Source organism: Thalassophryne amazonica, chromosome 10 (genome assembly GCF_902500255.1).
Source record: "Thalassophryne amazonica chromosome 10, fThaAma1.1, whole genome shotgun sequence".
Lineage (NCBI taxonomy): Eukaryota > Metazoa > Chordata > Actinopteri > Batrachoidiformes > Batrachoididae > Thalassophryne > Thalassophryne amazonica.
The window spans coordinates 77,110,304-77,131,555 of record NC_047112.1 but is presented as its reverse complement, the minus strand read 5'-3'; the positions used below and the strand labels follow the sequence as shown (position 1 = coordinate 77,131,555).

Below are 21,252 nucleotides of genomic sequence, written 5' to 3'. Positions count from 1 at the left end.
AAGGAAACCCATGCAAATGCAGGGAGATCATGCAAACTCCATACAGAAAGGTGACAGGTAGGAGTTGATCACATGACCTTCTTGCTGTGAGGCAACAGTGCTAACTACTAAGCCACCGTGCTGCCAGTATACCAGTGGAGTGCAGCCGCAAACCTTCTGAAGACTGTAGTGCTCTAATAGTGCTGACCTGAAGGGACGTGAGTTGCCAGCTGTTACATGCTGCTAGCAGTGGGTGAGCACACACACACACACACACACACACACACACACACACACGCACACAGGGGTGGGGCAGGATGGGAGGGGAAGCCAGGAAAGTGATCTTCTTAGCTTGAGAGCAGACTGGCGGTGAGAGGACAGGACAGATTCACAGCTCATAAGTCCAATGACACATCAAGGGTAACAGGAACATCCTCTTTTTGCTTTCTTAGAGCCTCTTTCATTTCTTCCCCATCACCTGGATTCAGTGGGTGGCTGTGGGTTAGGGGCATATGGGTTGCCATTAGGACGGTGGCAGGCGAGGCGACTCACGATGGCCGTGGCTTTGGACGCAGTGTGGGTGAGGGTGAAGAATGTCTGCAGACAGAACGGACTCCTCATCCTGTCGGTGCTGGCTGTGGTCATTGGATGTCTGCTGGGATTCTTCCTGAGGACGAGGTGTCTCACAGAGCAGGTGAGTTTCTCTCCTCTGATGTCATCCATCCGCAAAACGAATGGAGGGGGGGATGAAGCTTGCCTCTTCTTCAGCAGTGCTATTTCACATGGAGACTATACCTCACACTTCAGCTGATTACATCAGTGATTTAGGTTATTTCCTGCCTATTTTTCATAATACAGTGCCCTGCAAAAGTATTGGAACACTTGGTATTTCACACATTTTAATTTGTTTATGCCCTTTCAAACACACACACACATATATATAGAATTGATCTTCCTTAAACTCCAACACCCTGAAACTCTACACCCTGATATAAATTAATTAAAAATAAAAAAAAGCCAAGATGATGGGTTGCATAAGTAACAGATCACTTTGGTATAATACCTGTAAATAATCAGTTTTATTGCCAGCTATATTCAGACAAGTCAAGGGATGGATACATGAACATTTCCAAGTCACTGAATATATCGTGGACTTTATGTCAATTGTGAAGAAATACAAACAGTATGGCACTCTGTGGTAAATCTGCGAGGAGTAGATAGTTGTCAAAAACCGAGGAGAGAGAGAAGAGTGAGGAATGGCTGTGTACCGTTATTCCCCATCCAACCTGATGGAGCTTGAGAGGTGCTGCAAAGAGGAATGGGCAAAACTCCCCAAAGATAGGTGCACCAAGCTTGTGGGATCATATTTAAGAAGACTTGAGGCTGTAATTGCTGCCAAAAGTGCATCAATAAAGTATTGAGCAAATGCTGGGAAGTCTTTGTTGTTGTTGTTGTTTTTAATAAATTTGCAAAAATAATAATAATAAAAAAAACTTTTTCCATGTTGTCATTATGGGGTGTTGTGAGTAGAATTTTGAGGGGAAAAATGAATTTCATACATTTTGTAACACCCTATTGTTCACTACAATACATTCTTCCCTCCCCCACTGTGCAAATAAATGGTACATGCACCAAGACTCAAAATCTAAACTTGTTACATGTCATTCATCTCAACTATCTTTTTGATCATTTGGTTTTAGAAACATTTTTAGTTTCTTTCCAATGTTATCTGCTGCAATAATGCTAATCCCTGGGCAGGACAGTGAGTTGGGAGAACTTAAAATAAAAAGCAAACCAAGAAGGCAAGTTACGTGTGGGAAGTATTTGGGGGAGGTTGTTCACATTCTGTGCATTAATTGCAAAGGCATTTTATGTGTTGGGCATCATTTTGTCTTTATTAATATTCATGATTCAGGTCAAGGTTGGGTGTGGCTTAGTGGTAGCATTGTTTCTTCACAGAGAGAAGGTCATGGGAACAATTCCCACTGGGGGTCTTTCTGTGTGGAGTTTGCATGTTCTCCCTGTGTTTGTGGTGGATCCCTCCGGGTGCTCCGGTTTCCTCCCACATCCAATGACATGCAGGTTAGATGGACCGGAAACTTTAAATTGACAGTAGGTGTGGGTGCGGGTGTGTTTGACTGTCTATATGTGTCCCTGCGACAAACTGGCATCCTGTCCATGGTGCACCCTGCCTCATGCCCTATGACTGTTGGGATAGGCTCCAACCCCCCCCCCCCCCCTTCATTGGAGTAAGCGGGTGTCGCGAATTGGATGGAAGTCAAAGTCGGGTTGAACTAAATCATCAAATGAGTTTGAAGGAGAGGAACAGTAGTGGCCAGTAAACCAGCAGCGAGCAGTGTTTATATTTGCAAACGATTTTTCTTTTTTACTTTCACTTTTCATACTCTGTGTGCTTCTTACCCTGTGTGCTGCTATATAATGCTCCTGGAACATCAATTTCCCTGAGGGAGTCTTCCCAAGAGATTAATAAAGTTCTGTCTAATGTTAGATAATATCTGTGCTAATTCTTTATTTTATGTTAGCTATCAACTATTTGTGTTATTTGTTTGGAAGTTCTGAGAAATATAAGTTAAGTTTTACTTCATCATGTGTCCAAGTCTCAGACACAGGGAGAGCTCTCCCTGTTGGTGAGAGTCAGTAACATTAGAAATGTGAGACTAAACCACATCCATGTTAACACCCACAATGTATAAAAAGTGTTGTATGACTCATTTTAGGGGCCTTTCACAAGATGGACACTGTCTGTGAGGGTCCCAGGCCTGGTTTCTAACGTGACCTTGAATAAACTCAAAATGAGGAATGCAATGGTTTGGTGTTTGGTAAGGGGCAGAATCTTAATAAAAGAACCGGGTAGAAATAACAATAATCTAATTTATTTAGAAACATATTTCACTCTGGCAGACAGCTGCATTGTGATGTGATATAACTACATATCGTTTGAGTGCTACGATTTGAGTGGCGTAATTCACGTTACACCAAAATACATGATTGATGAACTAAATACAACTCCCCTTTGTTTCCTGCACCTCACTTTTCACTCAGGAAGCAGTGACAGAAACACCCCAAATGCACTTGTTCATTGCACTTTTGACTGTGCACTATAGATCATCATGATAGAGCAGATTTGTGTTGTACAGTTTTCTGACATAGCAGCTTCATTTTGGACCCTGTGCACAATCGACACTGGTTTGAAATCCTTCCGATGCTTTGGTTTCATTTTACGGTGTTAATGGAGGCAGAGTGTCCATGTTTATGTACCATCTATAAATCTCAGCAGATCTGTTTATTTAGTTGAAATGCTCCAAATAGTTTGAAATTATATATAAAGAGAACAGAATGTGGTCCATGTGGAAAGACGACTGCCACATATGTAGATATAGTTAGTGTTTAAGTGATTAATCATGCTGTCACACTCTCAGCCAGAATACAGTATTGGTTAAAAGATGCATAACTTTAACAGGCATAACGGCAACACCTTACTTTATGCCGGATTATTCTGTTAGAGGTTTTGGGGTTTTTTTGTTGTTGTTTTTTGTTGTTGTTGTTTTTTTTTAACAGCTATTAGCAAACATCCATCATCTTTCCAACTACAGCAGGAAAAGTGTTATGGAAAGTTTGTGGATTTGAGAGATTCACGACGATCAAATGATATTTCATAAGTCAAATAATTTTACTTGCTGTCATAATATCATGAAGACATCATCAGATATCTCATCATTTTGTGCTACATTTTTCCTCTTTTCTTCTTTTTTCAGGCCTTTGTGTGTACAGATTTCTCATTGACCTCCTTTCTCTGAGGTGTTTGTCTGCTTTTTCACAACGCTCCTGAGGTCTGGAGGTTTGGAAACAGAATCAATTGAAATCAGATAAACCCACACTGTAAATAAACAGACAGGCTTAAACTCAATACATGCACCAGCTTCAGCGCAAATAGTAAAAGTTAAAAATCCAAAATGCCAAGCAGCTTTGTAGAAGGCCTCCATGAACACAAAGCATATTGTTTCATGTTTTTTTCCTTTTGCGTTATCCTGAATGAAAGTCTGTCATGTTCTCCAATAGACCTAAAAATAACCCATGATACTTTCACTCTCACAATAGAGGATTACAATCCAATCAAACAAATGCCTTCTCCAGTTGTATGTCAAATAAGATTGCTGCACAATGCATCGCATTAAAAGGCACACTAACCTCTATATGACAAATTACACAAGCCCAGAGCCCTCAGTAATTTAAAGCCATCAAGACAAGTAGGGAAGCGTGTGTGTGTGTGTGTGTGTGTAATCTCCTGTAACTTGCATTTTTCAACAATTGACTGTCATCATGATGTGGTACAAAAGCAGCATCTACAAAAGGTCGAGTCTCTGAGCAGCAAAGATGGTCAGAGGATCAACAGTTTGTTTCTCCCTTTACAGTCTATATTATTAAATGATTCAAGGAATCTGGAGGAATTTCAGTGCGTAAAAGGACAAGAGTGCAAGAGCATAAGGTGAACATTGGTGATCTGCGATCCCTCAGACGGCACTGCATCAAGAACCATCACTCATATTACATTCACAAATGTCACTTAAAACCTTACTGTGCAAAAAGGAAGCTTTACATTAACCTTGTCGTGCTGCAGCATCAACTTTTTTGACCTCAGATACAGTGCATCCAGAAAGTATTCACAGCACTGCACTTTTTTCACGTTTTGTTGTGTTACAGCCTTATTCCAAAATAATTTTTTTTTTTCCCCACAAAATTCTACGCACATCACCCCATAAAGACAATGTGAAAACTGTTTTTTTTTTTTGTTGTTGTTTTTTGTGCAAATTTGTTAAAAATAAAAACTAACAAATCACTCGTTCATAAGTATTCACACCCTTTGCGCAATACGTTGTTGATGCACCTTTGGCACCAATTACAGCTTTAAGTCTTCTTGAATATGATGCCACAAGCTTTCTTTGGGCAGTTTTGCCCATTCCTCTTTGCAGCACCTCTCAAGCACCATCAGGTTGGATGGGGAGCATCGGTGCACAGCCATTTTCAGACCTCTCCAGAGATGTTCAATCAGATTCAGGTCTGGGCTCTGGCTGGGCCACTCAGGGACATTCACAGAGTTGTCCTGAAGCCACTCCTTTGATATCTTGGCTGTGTGCTTAGGGTCACTGTCCTGCTGAAAGATGAACATCGCCCCAGTCTGAGGTCAAGAGCACTCTGGAGCATGTTTTCATCCAGGATGTCCCTGCACATTGCTGCATTCATCTTTCCCTCAATCCTGACTAGTATCCCAGTTCCTGCCACTGAAAAACATCCCCACAGCATGATGCTGCCACCACCATGCTTCACTGTAGGGATGGTGCCTGGTTTCCTCCAAACATGACGTCTGGCATTCACACCAAAGAGTTCAATCTTTGTCTCATCAGACCAGAGAATTTTGTTTCTCATGGGCTGAGAGTCCTTGAGGTGCCTTTTGTCAAACTCCAGGTGGGCTGCCATGTGCCTTTTACTAAGGAGTGGCTTCCGTCTGGCCACTCTACCATACAGCCCTGACTGGTGGATTGCTGCAGAGATGATTATCCTTCTGGAAGGTTCTCCTCTCTCCACAGAGGAATGCTGGCGCTCTGACAGAGTGACCATCAGATTCTAGGAAGAGTTGTAGTGGAACCAAACTTCTTCCATTTACAGATGATGGAGGCCACTGTGCTCATTGGGACCTTCAAAGCACCAGAAATGTTTCTGTACCCTTCCCAAATTTGTACCTCAAGACAATCTTGTCTTGGAGGTCTACAGACAATTCCTTTGACTTCATGCTTTGTGCTTTGACAAGTGAAATAACCTACCATTCCTGGTTCTCAAGACCAGGCACCTAAGTGGCTCTACTCTACTCTATTCTACTCTTCTAGTCTACTCTTCCTTTTTTAGATATTTAGATATACCTTAGTATACACTAGTAGAGTTCTACCTTAGAACTGGAATATATTATATAAGACATACAGTGAGGAAAATAAGTATAAAAGTATAAAATAATAGGTGTGTATCTTTCCAGATCATGTCCAATCAACTGAATTTACCCCAGGTGGACTCCAATTAAGCTGTAGAAACATCTCAAGGATGCTCAGTGAAAACAGGATGCACCTGAGCTCAATTTTGAGCTTGAATGTGTAGCGCGATGGCCTCAATTAGACCTGATTAAATAAAATATATTAATCCTCTCTCACCCACAAAAACCCCCTGGAGACAGAGACGTCGTTTCCACCCCAGATGAGAAATTCCTAAGTCATCTGGAGATCTTCAGATAAGTTTTGGAGACATCACCCCATGGTCCAACACTGCTTTCCAGAGAAAAACAAGGTTGTAATTCATGAATTATATGACATGATAATGGGTTAACATCAGAATCTGAGCTTCTCCAGGCCAGGAGAACCCAAACTTTTATCATCAAGATAAGACAGGACCTCTCCTCATCCGGGGGGACCCTTCCTCCATGATAACACGTGGTCATAAACTTTGTCCTGACAATCAATTTTTATCTTGAGTAAAGCAAAGACCTTTGGTTTGAAATAAGAATTTCGTACATCAGTGTCTCTCATTTATATCTAAAGACTTATAATGTTGTTGCATTTATTATTCAAACAAAATTCTTTGTATGTAGTCATTCCATTTATTGATGTGCTCATGTTAACTGATGTGTGTGTGAGAGACCTTTCTGCAGTATCTAAAATGCTGATGTTGAAGTACTCTGTTTATGCAAAGGATGTGTTTAAATGTCTAGTAATAATATGTGTATCCATTTGAGTGTTTTAGAACAAATAGTATTTCAAATTAATTAATGTGTTTAAAACTAAATAGTTGAATCATTTCTGCCTGCTCTAAGACATGAAGTGTCTGTGAGATTACACCCACCCTAAATGGGCGGAGTTTAGTGATGTAAGTCGCCCTTCAGCTTCTGCTCTTCTGCTGCCTCTTCTGCAACTTTTTCCTCTCTCTTTTGCTTAACGCTTAATTTTATTTTGGGCCAAGAGCCATTGCTAAGCTAAGCTACCACGTGGCATTCATTCATTCTTACCTTTAGGACAAACTCAAAGTTTAACCTGACGCTTTTAAGGTGCATCAAGCTTTTGAATTTTTAAGAGAACTTCTGAGCTGAGCTTTTCAAATTAAGAGCGAATTTACAGAAAAAGCGACTTTTCCTTTTTCATTCAATTTTCAGCGCTCTTATTAAGGTTTTACTTTTTCTAAAGTCACAAAGACTTTAATTTGGCTCCAACCATTTTTGAAAGCTACTAAGAACCCTTTTTCAACAAACACCTTCCACCTCTGGGTCACTGCACGCTGACATGCAGCTGATTCCAAACCTGACTGCAGCAACTACGGTAAAACCAGCCAACACCAGCCCTGGGATCACCCGGGGACACCTCTGAGTGAACCCCTCCGACATAGGTGAGCTCACGCTGCCCGATATCAATGATGGACGGATGGAACCAGCCCTCCAACAGCAGCTAATTGACCCAGTCCAGGCTCCATGAAGGAGGTTTGTTGTCAATGGAAACAGGTGGCTCATCTCCTTTTTCTTTAGAGACATTCATGTAATTTTTTTCTTCATAATTGGCTTCAAAATTCATCACTAAATTCCAATCAGATTAATTTACTTAAAGTTTTAAGCTTCACCTCTTTCTTCCAACGTCTCATGAGTAAGAAAATTGTTTCCCTGAATGAACATATTTTTCATCACTGTCTATAAAATGCCAGTCAAATGTTAATTTCTTGTATAAATTGTAAATAAATTGTAAATATTTTCTGCTATGGTTTATTTTGGGTACAGAAGGAAATTTTAATCAGAGATTGATTAAATTAAATCGAGACTAATTAATTAATTTGAGACTGATAAATTAATGTGTAAATTATGGTACTTATGCCATATAAAAAAAGAATAAGTGGTGCCCCATTAATGTTTAAATAATAAGTATTAAACCCTAAATCAATTGTTTTGATGACCCGTTAATTTGGGGCCTAATCCAGTCTAATTCAATTTGGGAGTATAATTACTTATTCACTACAACTAAATGCTACATATAATTGGTCCTCATAGTGAGGCCTGAATATATGTAAAGCAAAGTACCTCCACTCAAATCAATAAAATAATTCACTACATTTACATATTGGTGCCCCATGTGGAGGCATAAATTAATTAAATAATCACTACTTTCTACATTTATTGGTGCCCCGTGTGAGGCATAAATTAATTACATAATCACTACATTTCTACATTATTGGTGCCCCAGTGTGAGCCGATTGTGGGTTATACCACACCAATAATCACTACTTTTTACATTTATTGGTGCCCCGTGTGAGGCTTTATTATTAATATCGTTACATTTATTGGTGCCCCGTGTGGAGGCATAAATTAATTACATAATCACTACATTTCTACATTATTGGTGCCCCGGTGTGAGCCGATCGTGGTTTATACCACACCAATAATCACTACTTTCTACAAATGACTGAATACTTTATTTTCAGACATTCCACCAAGAGTGACTCGAATATCAAAGTCAACACATATGCACTTATTCTTAAGTGTTAATACAACAACACCACACACATGGCAAAGGCTGTGAATGCTTATGTAAATATGACTTCTTAGTTGTTTTTTTTTTGTTTTTTTGGATAAATTTGTAAAAATCTCAAGAAAACTTTTTTCACATTGTCATTATGGGGTATCGTGTAGAATTGTGAGTAAAAAAATACTCTCCGGATGCACTGTACATCTGGGTTAGACATCACACAGTGGAAACATGTATTGTGGTCAGATGAAACTGTATTCCACATCTTTTATGGAAGAAATGGATGCCTTCTGCTCCAGACTAAAGATGAAAAGTACCCTCCAGACTGTTATCATCAAGTCCAAAAACCCAGGTTGTGACAATGTATGGAGTGGTGTCATTCTCCTTGGCAGAATCACTGTGTGTTTTTTTCTTTTTCCTTCATTTTCCATACTGTCCTTACTTGTTCTGATTCGGGGTTGTACAAGCACTGGGCTAAAATGTTTTTGTGACATAGACGGTTGATTTTCTTTTTTCTTCTTGTTTTCAAAGTAAAATCTCTTGTGTCCTTGCCTGGCCCTTATTCATTCCAAAGTGGATCAAAATTTTATTTTGCTCAGACAGAGAAGTGCACAAGTGTAGACATAAATATCGTACAGCACTGAATGGCACATTGTGTGCCACGGTCAAAGTCTCTTATCATCATTTTCAGTTGCAAACATGTTGCTACCTTGAGCTTTAAAACTAATGAATGAAAACAAAAATCTTTTGTGTTTGAGAACAGAGGACAAAAATCTGTTTTTGTGCAAGTTAAATGATCTAATAATCTAATGGGAAAATACGAGGTCTGTTAGAAAAGTATCCAACCTTTTTATTTATTTTTTTTTTCAAAAACCATATGGATTTGAATCATGTGTGATTGCATCAGCCAAGCTTGAACCTTCGTGCACATGCGTGAGTTTTTTTCACGCCTGTCGGTTGCGTCATTCGCCTGTGAGCAGACTTTGTGTGAGCAGTGGTCCACCCCTCTCGTTGGATTTTTATTGCGAATAAATGTCTGAACGATTTGGAGCTTTGCTGCATCAATTTTTTCCAGAAACTGTGAGAGACCTCCAGGTGGTAACCATTCGGAAAATTCAAATGGCTTTGAGGGACGATTTTATGGGGATTACACAGATTAAGGAGTGCTCCAGGCAGTTTAAAGACCGCCCACAGCTGCTGAGAGCGTGCCGCGCTCCGAGCGCCGATCGACAGGCTCAAACCCCACTGAAACAACCAGATCATTTCCAACATGAAGGCTTTGTTGATCCAGGACGTCGTCTGACTTACACAAAAATGGCAGGAGACGTGGACATCAGCACTTTTTCGGCACATTCCACTGTTACAGGAGTTTTTTTCATGGAAAGAAAAGCAGACGGATGCGCCACAAAACCACATCCGTGTTGGTATCACAGGACGGCTTTGAGATGGCTTTCAGACGGCTGTCGGTGGGTTTTCAGTCGTGTGACTAATCGAGAAATTGTGGATGAGCCTGGACGTGCCAGAACATGTCCTGTGAGGCTTCATCACGGCGTTGCTTTGCGCCATGCGGCTCCACCGCGACACGCGGGATTCCTCCGCACGTCTGTCTCAGTGTGCCGAAAAAGTGCTGATGTCCACGTCTTCTGCAATTCCTGTGCTAGTCAGAGGACATCCCAGATAAAACACAGCATCCAGTTTGGAAATGAACGGCACATTCCACTGTTACAGGAGTTTTTGTCATGGAAAGAGGAGCGGAGGAATTCCGCGCGTCGCGGCGGTGCCGCATGGCGCAAAGCAATGCTGTGATGAAGCCTCACAGGACATGTTCTGGCATGTCCAGGCTCATCCACAATTTCTCGGTTAGTCACACGACTGAAAACCCACCGACAGCCGTCTGAAAGCCATTTCAAAGCCGTCCTATGAGACCAACATGGAGGTGGTTTTGTGCTGCGCCATGAGCGGCACGGTGGTGCATCCGTCCACTTTTCTTTCCATGAAAAAAACTCCTGTAACAGTGGAATGTGCCGAAAAAGTGCTGATGTCCACGTCTCCTGCCATTTTTGTGTAAGTCAGACGACGTCCTGGATCAACAAAGCCTTCACGTTGGAAATGATCTGGTTGTTTCAGCGGGGTTTGAGCCTGTCGATCGGCGCTTGGAGCGCGGCGCGCTCTCAGCAGCTGTGGGCGGTCTTTAAACCAGCTGGAGCACTCCTTAATCTGTGTAATCCCCCATAAAATCGTCCCTCAAAGCCATTTGAATTTTCCGAATGGTTACCACCTGGAGGTCTCTCACAGTTTCTGGAAAAAATTGATGCAGCAAAGCTCCAAATCGTTCAGACAATTATTCGCAATAAAAATACGACGAGAGGGGTGGACCACTGCTCACACAAAGCCTGCTCACAGGCGAATGACGCAACCGACAGGCGTGAAAAAACTCATGCATGCGCACAAAGGTTCAAGCTTGGCTGATGCAATCACACGTGATTCAAATCCATATGGTTTTTGAAAAAAATAAAAAGGTCAGATACTTTTCTAACAGACCTCGTAGAGCCACAAAATTTCAATAAAAATGCAATTTACACAAGGTTATAAATACCACAATTTGTCATGGTTTGAATATTTCTCTGGTTTTCTGCTGTATTTTATTTGGTTATTTTGTTACTTTTCTGTTTTGCTGTTTTTTGTTTTTCTGTGTGTTCTTTCTCTTGCTGGGCTTTTCTGCTTGGGGCTGTCTGTCACTATCTCACTTGTCTGTCTCTTGGTGATGGGTGTTTCCCTCTCTCTGGCCATGCCCTTCTTCTGATGCTTTCCATGCACACCTGTTCCTGATTTGATGATTATCACCTGGGGTTACATAAGATCACTGGGTGTGTTTGCTAGTTGCCAGTTTGTTGTGCCTTGTGCCTGCATTCCAGCTCGTGCATTCCTAGTCCTGCCTGCCTCATTGTGTGAACCTGACCTCCAGCCTGTTGCCTCGACCATGCTGACTGCTTGATGATTTTTGTACTGCTCCTTTTTCTTGACTGCCTACTCGTGTACCAACCATTGCTATCCACTCAAGTAAAGCCTTTTTACAAGCAGAGCTGTCTGTTCGAGCCGTGCATTTGTGTCTAGTAATTTCTGACCCTTCAGCCATTCAGATACAGTTCCATCCATCCATCCATTTTCTTCCGCTTTATCCGGAGTCGGGTCGCGGGGGCGGCAGCTCAAACAAAGCCGCCCAGACCTCCCGATCCACACACACCTCCCCCAGCTCCTCTGGGGGAACCCCAAGGTGTTCCCAAGCCAGCCGAGAGATGTAGTCCCTCCAGCGTGTCCTGGGTCTTCCCCAGGGCCTCCTCCCAGTGGGACGTGCCCGGAACACCTCTCCAGCGAGGCGTCCAGGGGGCATCCGGAAAAGATGCCCGAGCCACCTCAACTGACTCCTTTCGACGTGGAGGAGCAGCGGCTCGACTCCAAGCTCCTCTTGAGTGACCGAGCTCCTCACCCTATCTCTAAGGGAGCGCCCAGCCATCCTGCGGAGGAAACTCATCTCGGCCGCTTGACCATAGGTGAGGATCAGAATGTAGATCGATCGGTAAATCGAGAGCTTTGCCCCCCTACTCAGCTCTCTCTTCACCACGACGGTCCGATACAGCGACCGCATCACTGCAGATGCTGCACCGATCCGTCTATCGATCTCACGCTCCATCCGTCCCTCACTCGTGAACAAGACCCCGAGATACTTAAACTCCTCCACTTGAGGCAAGGACACTCCACCGACCTGAAGAGGGCAAAGCACCTGTTTCCGATCGAGAACCATGGCCTCGGATTTGGAGGTGCTGATTTTCATCCCGGACGCTTCACACTCGGCTGCAAACCGCTCCAGTGCACGCTGAAGGTCCTGATTTGACGAAGCCAACAGAACCACATCGTCCGCAAACAGCAGAGACGAGATTCTGTGGTTTCCAAACCAGACCCCCTCTACACCCTGGCTGCGCCTATAAATTCTGCCCATAAAAATAATGAACAGAACCGGTGACAAAGGGCAGCCCTGGCGGAGGCCAATGTGCACTGGAAACAGGTTTGACTTACTACCGGCAATGCGAACCAAGCTCCTGCTGCGGTCGTACAGGGACCGGATAGCCCTTAGCAAAGGACCCCGGACCCGTACTCCCGGAGCACTCCCCACAGGGTGCCCCGAGGGACACGGTCGAACGCCTTCTCCAGATCCACAAAACACATGTGGATTGGTTGGGCAAACTCCCATGAACCCTCGAGCACCTGATGGAGCGTGTAGAGCTGGTCCAGTGTGCCGCGACCAGGACGAAAATCACACTGCTCCTCCTGAATCCGAGGTTCGACCATCGTTCGAATTCTCCTCTCCAGTACTCTGGAATAGACCTTACTGGGGAGGCTGAGGAGTGTGATCCCCCTATAGTTGGAAAACACCCTCCGGTCCCCCTTCTTAAACAGAGGTACCACCACCCCGGTCTGCCAATCCAGAGGCACTGTCCCCGATTGCCACGTGATGTTGCAGAGGCATGTCAGCCAAGACAGCCCCACAACATCCAGAGACTTAAGGTACTCAGGACGGATTTCATCCACCCCAGGAGCCTTGCCACCGAGGAGCTTTCTAACCACCTCGGTGACTTCGGCCTGGGTAATGGATGAGTCCGCCTCTGAGTTCCCAGTCTCTGCTTCCTCTTCGGAAGACGTGACAATGGGATTGAGGAGATCCTCGAAGTACTCCTTCCACCGCCCGACAACATCCCCAGTCAGGGTCAACAGCTCCCTACCCGCACCGTAAACAGTGCTGGTGGAGAGCTGCTTCCACCTTCTGAGGCGTCGGACGGTTTGCCAGAATCTCTTCGAGGCCGACCGATAGTCCTCCTCCATAGCCTCCCCGAACTCCTCCCAGACCCGAGTTTTTGCCTCTGTGACCGCACGGGCTGCGGCACGCTTGGCCTGCCGGTACCTGTCAGCTGCCTCTGGGGTCCCACCTACCAACAAAGATAAGTAGGACTCCTTCTTCAGCTTGACGGCATCCCTTACTTCCGGTGTCCACCACCGAGTTCGGGGATTGCCACCACGACAGGCACCAGAGACCTTGCGACCACAGCTACGAGCAGCCGCATTGACAATGGAGGTGGAGAACACGGTCCACTCGGACTCCATGTCTCCAACCTCCCCCGGGATCTGGGAGAAGCTCTCCCGGAGGTGGGAGTTGAAGACCTCGCTGACAGAGGGTTCTGCCAGTCATTCCCAGGAGACCCTCATGATACGTTTGGGCCTGCCAGGTCTGACCGGCTTCCTACCCTCCCAGCGGATCCAACTCACCACCAGGTGGTGATCAGTCGACAGCTCTGCCCCTCTCTTCACTCGAGTGTCCGAGACACGTGGCTGAAGGTCAGATGATACGACTACAAAGTCGATCATCGACCTCCGGCTCAGGGTGTCCTGGTGCCACGTGCACTTATGGACACCCTTGTGCTCGAATATGGTGTTCGTGATGGACAAACTGTGACTAGCACAGAAGTCCAACAACTGAACACCACTCGGGTTCAGATCGGGGAGGCCGTGCTTCCCGATCACCCCCCTCACTGTCACCGCCCACGTGGGCGTTGAAATCCCCCAGGAGAACAATGGAGTCCCCAGTCGGAGCGCTATCTAGTACCCCTCCCAGGGACTCCAGGAAGGTCAGGTACTCTGCACTGCTGCTCGGCCCGTAGGCCGAGACAACGGTGAGAGACCTGTCCCCGACCCGAAGGCGTAGGAATGCGACCCTCTCATTCACTGGAGTGAACTCCAACACTTGGCAACTGAGCTGGGGAGCAATAAGCAATGCGACCCCAGCTCTCCGCCTCTCCCTGATACAGTTAACATCATTAATTTTGACAAGAAGATAGTGAAGAGGCTATGCTCATCCTCAAAATACCGTCAAACCCATGGAATTAATGCCATTTGTGTGTGTGCGTGTGTGTTTACACATGACTTTTTGCTATGTATAGTCAAAAAAATGGCATTGTTTCTATGTATTATATTTACTAGTATTAACTGACCATGACATAGTAACAACTTCATTTTCACTAATTAAAATTATACAAAGTCTTACATTTTTGGCAGTGGCTACAGTCATGGAAGACAGAATGCCTCTGATTCGCTGATCATCATCATATAACAACCCCCCTGTGCTGTCCCTTTTCCTTACGTTTATACAGATACGGCCGATTTGCTAATGATAACTTTAACCCTGATCGACTTCAGATTCTTTCTGTCAGGGATTTGGCCGGGTCAGGGCGCTGAGCCTTTGTTTTTCCCCTTTTTGTGGTTTTCCGTCTGCTTCAGCTTTGATTTATCAGTAATTATTTTTATCATGAGTTATTCTGTTATGTTTTTCTTATCACTTTGTTACTTTTCATACTTTAGCCATTGTCCAGTTCTGTTCTAGTTCTGTTGTGTGTTTTCATTGTTTATCAGTTAGCTTTCTTCTGTATATGTTGGCTGCTGTTTTCTGTTGTACTTTGATATCGGGTTTTGATTTCTGTTTATTAGTCTGTTCCTGTTTAATTTTGCTTTTGTATTGATTTCCTGATCAGTTCTAGTTGCTTTTGTTCACATGCTCATGTTTGATTTCAGTTCTTGTTTTTGTAGTTTCACATACGGTGTTAGTTTATTCCTCACACCCAGCTTATTATGTTCACATCACTGCACCTGCCCCATGTCTTTGTTTCCCACCTTGTTTATGTCTGCTTTGTGTTTTCGTTCACTCTCTCTCTTGCTCCAGCTCGCGTGTCTTTGTCTGTTACTTTACTCCACTCTGTGCTTTCCTTCCTTCACTATCTTGTACTCTGCACAACGTTTGGCTCCCCCAGTCACGCTCCCTTCCAGAGACTTCCACGCACCTGCTTCACATCACCCTAATTTGTTTGCTCCTTATTTAAACCATCACAGTCTCACAGCTCACTGCCAGTTTGTTGTTTCGTACACATTCCAGCGCCCTTTGTCTGATTTTTTTCTTCGCCGTGTATCGCACTGCTGCTCTGTTTTCCTCGACCATGCCTTTTGCCTCGTCTCGGACGTCTGTGCTTGCTCGTGCCTCTGACCCCTGCTCAACCATGACTGCGTTTTTGCCTGATCCTGTTTGTACCTCTGCCACGCTGACTGACTACATGTGTACCAAAACCAAGCCTGGAATAAAGACCATGATTTCTCCTACACCAAAGCCTTGTCTGGGAGTTTGCATTGCAGGTTTGCATCCCACAAATACTAAACAAGTACACACTGACCTGTACACATGGTACACAACCAAACTCCTTTGTTACCTAGCCTGCTGTTACAGAGTGAACTTAGCTCCATCTCTCTGTGCTTAATGTCCAGCAGAAAGGCATAGACCCTCAGTCTACCATCCACCAAAACAATGACTTCAATCGTTAATGGAACTTTATCATCACGCAGTGTAGACAGGTGTCTCAATTGGTCAGATTTATCATTGGGTTTGATGTCACACTTTGTAACGATAATTTGTGTTGCTTGATTATTTTAATTATTGCTATTTTAATTGACTATTTAATATACTGTCATTCTCTACATCTTTTTTTTTCCCTAACAGGAGGTGAAGTACTTCCAATTCCCAGGGGAGCTGTTGATGAGGATGCTAAAAATGTTAATTCTCCCCCTCGTAGTGTCCAGGTACTGATATTTGTCTCCTTTGTGCTGATGCACCCTCAAAATAAATCTTTGGGATTGAACCCGTGCACCTTTTCATACAGGGGTTGACGTGATTCATTCATTTTCTATACCTGTTTATTTTAATCAAGGGTCACGAGGAAGGTCCGGGGTGACTACAGCCTACCCCAGCAGTCATAGGGCATGAGGCTTGGTACACCCTGAACAGGATGCCAGTCTCTCGCAGGGCCGCATATTGACAGACAAACACATTCACACAGTTACAGTCAATTTACAGTCACCAGTTCACCCAACCTGTATGTCTTTGAAAGTGGGAGGGAGCCAGAGCACTGGGACAGAACCCACACAAACACAGGGAGACCATTGCAAACTGCACAGCTGGCAAGCAATCCCACGACTTTCTTGCTGTGAGGCAACAGTGCTAAGCATTAAATCACCGTGACACCAGGTTGAAGTGATGTTTTCAATAATCTTTTAGAGTGAATTTTGCTGGTTAACTTATCAGGGTAGTAAAGTGGAATGCTTGGGACCAGGACAAAAACAGAGAGAGATCTAGAACCCAAGATATTGCCCTAATGACTAAACAGTTAGCACTGGCCTCGGTAATTATCAGACCTAGGCTTTTGAAATGAAAGAACCTCCCAAGCAAGCTCATTTGATGTTTAAACCACACCTACTCCTAATTTCCATCATGCATGGGATGATGATTATTCCATTCAAGAATCCCTGAAATATTCAGGAGGCATCAAACAGGTATACAGTTTAAGATTATTCCCTCCAACAAAAACACATATGTCCAGTAGGTGACAGTGTTTAGCAGGGGGCAGACAGGTCTGTTACAGAAGAAACAAGAAGGTTTTTTTTTTTAGATTGAGGAAATGCATCAAAGTTAACCAATTCATAATCAGATGGCCTCATTATGTCATTTTAATTCTGTGAGTTACAAGATACATAATTATGTTTATTGTTTTTGAGTTTATCATAATACAGGGTACATACAGAGCCTATTCCAAAGCCAAGGAACAACCCTCTATACTCAGTCATAAAAATCCAATCCAATGAGTCATTTTTTCTTTTAGTGTATCACTCAAACAAGTGACTCATTGAATGAACTCAATTCAATTATGTGCAGGATTTCTTTCTAACAAACATATGTAGCCCAACTCAAACACATCTGTGCAAGATAATGTAATTTAATTTAGTTGGGACTACATATATTTATTAGGTGGAATCCAATCCAATGAGTCAGTTTTTTGAGTCAAACAAATAACTCATTGGGTGAACTCAATTCAATTATAGGCAGGATTTCCATCTAATAAATATATGTAGTCCCAACTAAATTAAATTAAATTATCTTGCATGGATGCACTTTATTTGAGTTGAAGCTACATATATTTAATTGATGGAAATCCTGCTTATAACGGAATTGAGTTCAGTTTTTAGAGTGCACAAATCACCTCAAGATTGCTACTTACAAGAGGTGGGGAAGAAACAGTTTAATACCTGGGTGGTTGCCAACTAGGATCAAAGGCAGTTTCGTAGTATGGTGGATGCGATGATATACTCTGAAATGTCGTACCAGTGTGCGCTCCCAGACCTGACCTACAAGTGCCAAATCCATCATAAAATAATTTCTGTACATTCCAGTTATTTAGTTGCAGTGGTCTTACAAGCACTTTTATCAGTTTCATTATTTAAACTTAAAAAAGAAAAAATCTAATGAATAAGATCAGTGAAATAGACCTCTTGGGTCACTGCATGAGTATCTCTACTTCATACAAAAAAAGCAGTGTGGTCTCATCAGAAAGCATCTGCTCATCAGGAAAGCAGAGCGGGATTAAACACTGATCCTCACATTCACAAGTAAAATCCAACCAGCATCTCTGACTGTGCCTGTGATGCCAGCAGGGCAGAGATTAAAGTATGGTGCTGTATTTATATAATCGGTGTTTGGCAGCTCTTCTGGTACTTACATGTCTTTTACTGTGTTTGTGTCACCCTGATTAAGATTGTTTTGTTTTGTTTTTTTGTGTGTAATACAATGCAATCCACTTGTATGTGGGTCAGCAGAGTGCTGACATGCCTTTAAGCCATTTTAGGTCACTATATAACCATCCTCTGTTGTTTGGGTTCAACTAAATGTTTTTCAAGGAACACGTACAAACTTTACAAGCACACACTGGGACATACTGTGGGAGGTACTGCAGGAGTATGGAGTGAGGGGTCCCTTCTCAGGGCCATCCAACCTCTGTACTCACAAAGTGAGAACTGTGTTCAAGTCTTGCTCATTTCTAGTGGAGGCTGCTCTCCACCAGGGCTGCGCCTTGCCACCAATACTGTTTGTGATATTCATGGACAGGATATCGAGGCGTATAGTCAGGATCTTCAGTTTGGTGGGCTGAGAGTCTCATCACTGCTTTTTTCTGATGATGTGGTCATCTGATGATGTGTGGATTACCTACTCCAGGTAGGGAATGAAGTCTTGTCCCAAGGGAAAGAGTTCAGGTACCTCAGCATCTTGTTCATAAGTGAGGGGACAATGTATGGAAGTCAGTCTGTGCCATCAGAGTTTGAATTTGAATGTTTTAGCATCAAAATCAGAGTCTGAAGTTGAATTTCTAAGGTTGAATTTGTTTAGCATCAAATGTTCAGCCTCAGAACTTCAACTGAAAAAAAAATTCAACCTTAAAAAAATCAACTTTCAAAAAAAAAAAAAAATCAACCTCAAAAAATTCAACCTAAAAAAAAAAAAAAAATTCAACCTCAAAAAACAGAAAAGCAGGGAGAAGCAATCAATCTCTCTCTCAATCATCCAACATTTATGGAAGTAAATCTGTGACGTTGGATGATTGAGACAGGGATCAATTGTTTCTCCCTGCTTTTCTATTTTTTGGGGTTGAATTTTTTTTTTTTTAGGTTGAATTTTTTTGAGGTTGATTTTTTTTTTTTTTTTTTTTAGTTTGAATTTTTTTAGGTTGAATTTTTTTAGGCTGAACATTGGAGCATGAGATTGGCAGAGAATCATCACAGCAGGGGCGGTATTGCATTCGCTCTACCGTATTGTTGTGACAAAAAGGGAGTTGAGTTGAAAGGCAAAGATCTTGATGTACCAGTCTTGGGTCATGGGTTGGGTCATGACCAAAAGAACTAGATTGCGGGTACAAGTGGCCAAAATGGGTTTCCTCAGGAAGATGGCTGGGGTTTTCTTTACAGTTAGGGTGAGAAACTCAGTCATTTGTGAGGAGCTCAGAAAAAAAGTGCAAAAATGGGATGAAATGGCTTAATCTGGCTTACCTCCTAACAGGCTGGTTTATAGAGTGCAGATCTGACAACCCAGCCGAAAATGAAAGAGCACAAATTGGGGCAGGTTTTGAAGCTTCATAGTAACTCATTGATGCATCTTTGTCAATCTTGAACAAACTTAGTATACATAGTAGTTACAGCCATCATCTGCACCAGATTTCAAATCGGGGTCAAATTTTTGAATTGTTCAAAAAATTTCATCCCGATTCACAAGATTGTTACTAATTTGTGGTAACTTCCAGATATTTATAGTCAGTCTTAACAGCTTCAGTCATGTTCAAACGTCTTTAAATGGGGTATTCCTTGTGAGTACGGCTTGAAACTTGTTTGATCGAGCTCCACCAGGGTAAAAATTTGAAAGTGAAGCAGGTTATGCTTCCTTCTTCTTTCTGCTGCTCACGTGAGGGGGCGCCACAGCAGATCAGTCATTTCCATCTCATCCTGTCCTCTGTATCTTCTTCTGTCACACCAACCATCTGCATGTCTTCCCTCAGCACATCCATAAACTTCCTCTTTGGCCTCCCTCTTCTCCTCCTGCCTGGTGGTCCCATCCTCAGCATCCTTCTCCCTATATACCTTGGGGCCCTCCTCTGCACATGTCCAAACCATCTCAGTCTCAACTCTCTGACTTTGTCTCCAAACCGTCCCACCTGAGCTGTCCCTCTGATATGTTCATTCCTAATCCTGTCCATCCTCGTCACTCCCAAAGAGAATCTGAACATCTTCAGCTCTGCCACTTCCAGCTCTGTTTCCTGTCTTTTTGTTAGTGCCACCGTCTCTAAGCCGTACGACATAGCTGGTCTCACTACTGTCTTGTAAACTTTCCCCTTCACTCTTGGTGATATTCTTTGGTCACAAATCACTCCTGCCACCTTTCTCCACCCTGCCTTCACTCTCTTCTTCACCTCTCCCACACTCTCCATTACTTTGGACATCTGACCCCAAGTATTTAAAATCATCAACTTTCACCACCTCTACTCCTTGTAACCGCACTATTCCACTGGGCTCCCTCTCATTCACACACATGTACTCAGTCTTGTTCCTACTGACTGTCATATCCCTTCTCTCCAGAGTATATCTCCACCTCTCCAGGCTAGGCTCAATCCGCTCTCTCCTTTCACTACAGATCACAGTGTCATCTGCAAACATCATAGGCACCCTGTCATAAGCTTTTTCTAAGTCCACAAACACACAATGTAATTCCTTCTGACCTTCTCTATACCTCTCCAACAGTATTCTCACAGCAAACATTGCATCTGTAGTGCTCTTTCTCAGCACGAAACCATATTGCTGCTCACAGATCTTCACCTGTTTTGTAAGCCTAGCTTCTACTACTCTTTCCTATAACTTCATGCTGTGGCTGATCAACTTTATGCCTCTGTAGTTACTGCAGCTCTGCAGCTCTCTCAGGTTATGCTTCCTAATGTGCCATAATCTATCCAGCATCCACTAACCATCCAGCAGGTGGCAGACACATTTATGGGATATTACACAGGCAGTGCAAAGTTCCTTTGGGATTGATTTGGTGTATCAAAGTTCAACACAGTCTCTTTTAATTTTGCTGTAACATTATATATAGTGGTTCTGTTGAGGTATGGACAGAAGAAAAAAATGATGTGGCCAAACAAACTGCTGGTGTGTTAATAATTTGGAGGTATGTGCTTTTCTCCAGGCAGAATTTTCATTATATGTTAACAACTAAAGGATAGACATGGCAACATATACCATATTTATTGAA

At 43.1% G+C, this 21,252-nt stretch overlaps 1 protein-coding gene across 2 annotated transcripts in view; it reads left to right on the top strand.

Annotated features, from left to right (window-relative positions):
- Positions 1–290: 290 nt before the first annotated feature.
- slc1a7b (solute carrier family 1 member 7b) overlaps positions 291–21,252 on the top strand; it is a 39,565-nt gene continuing 18,603 nt past the window's right edge. For both annotated transcript variants that reach the window (XM_034180329.1, XM_034180330.1), the window contains exons 1-2: positions 291–673; positions 16,135–16,214. In XM_034180329.1, coding sequence (XP_034036220.1) covers positions 533–673; positions 16,135–16,214 — 221 coding nt within the window. In that variant the 5' untranslated portion in view covers positions 291–532. The remainder of the gene's footprint in view (positions 674–16,134; positions 16,215–21,252) is intronic.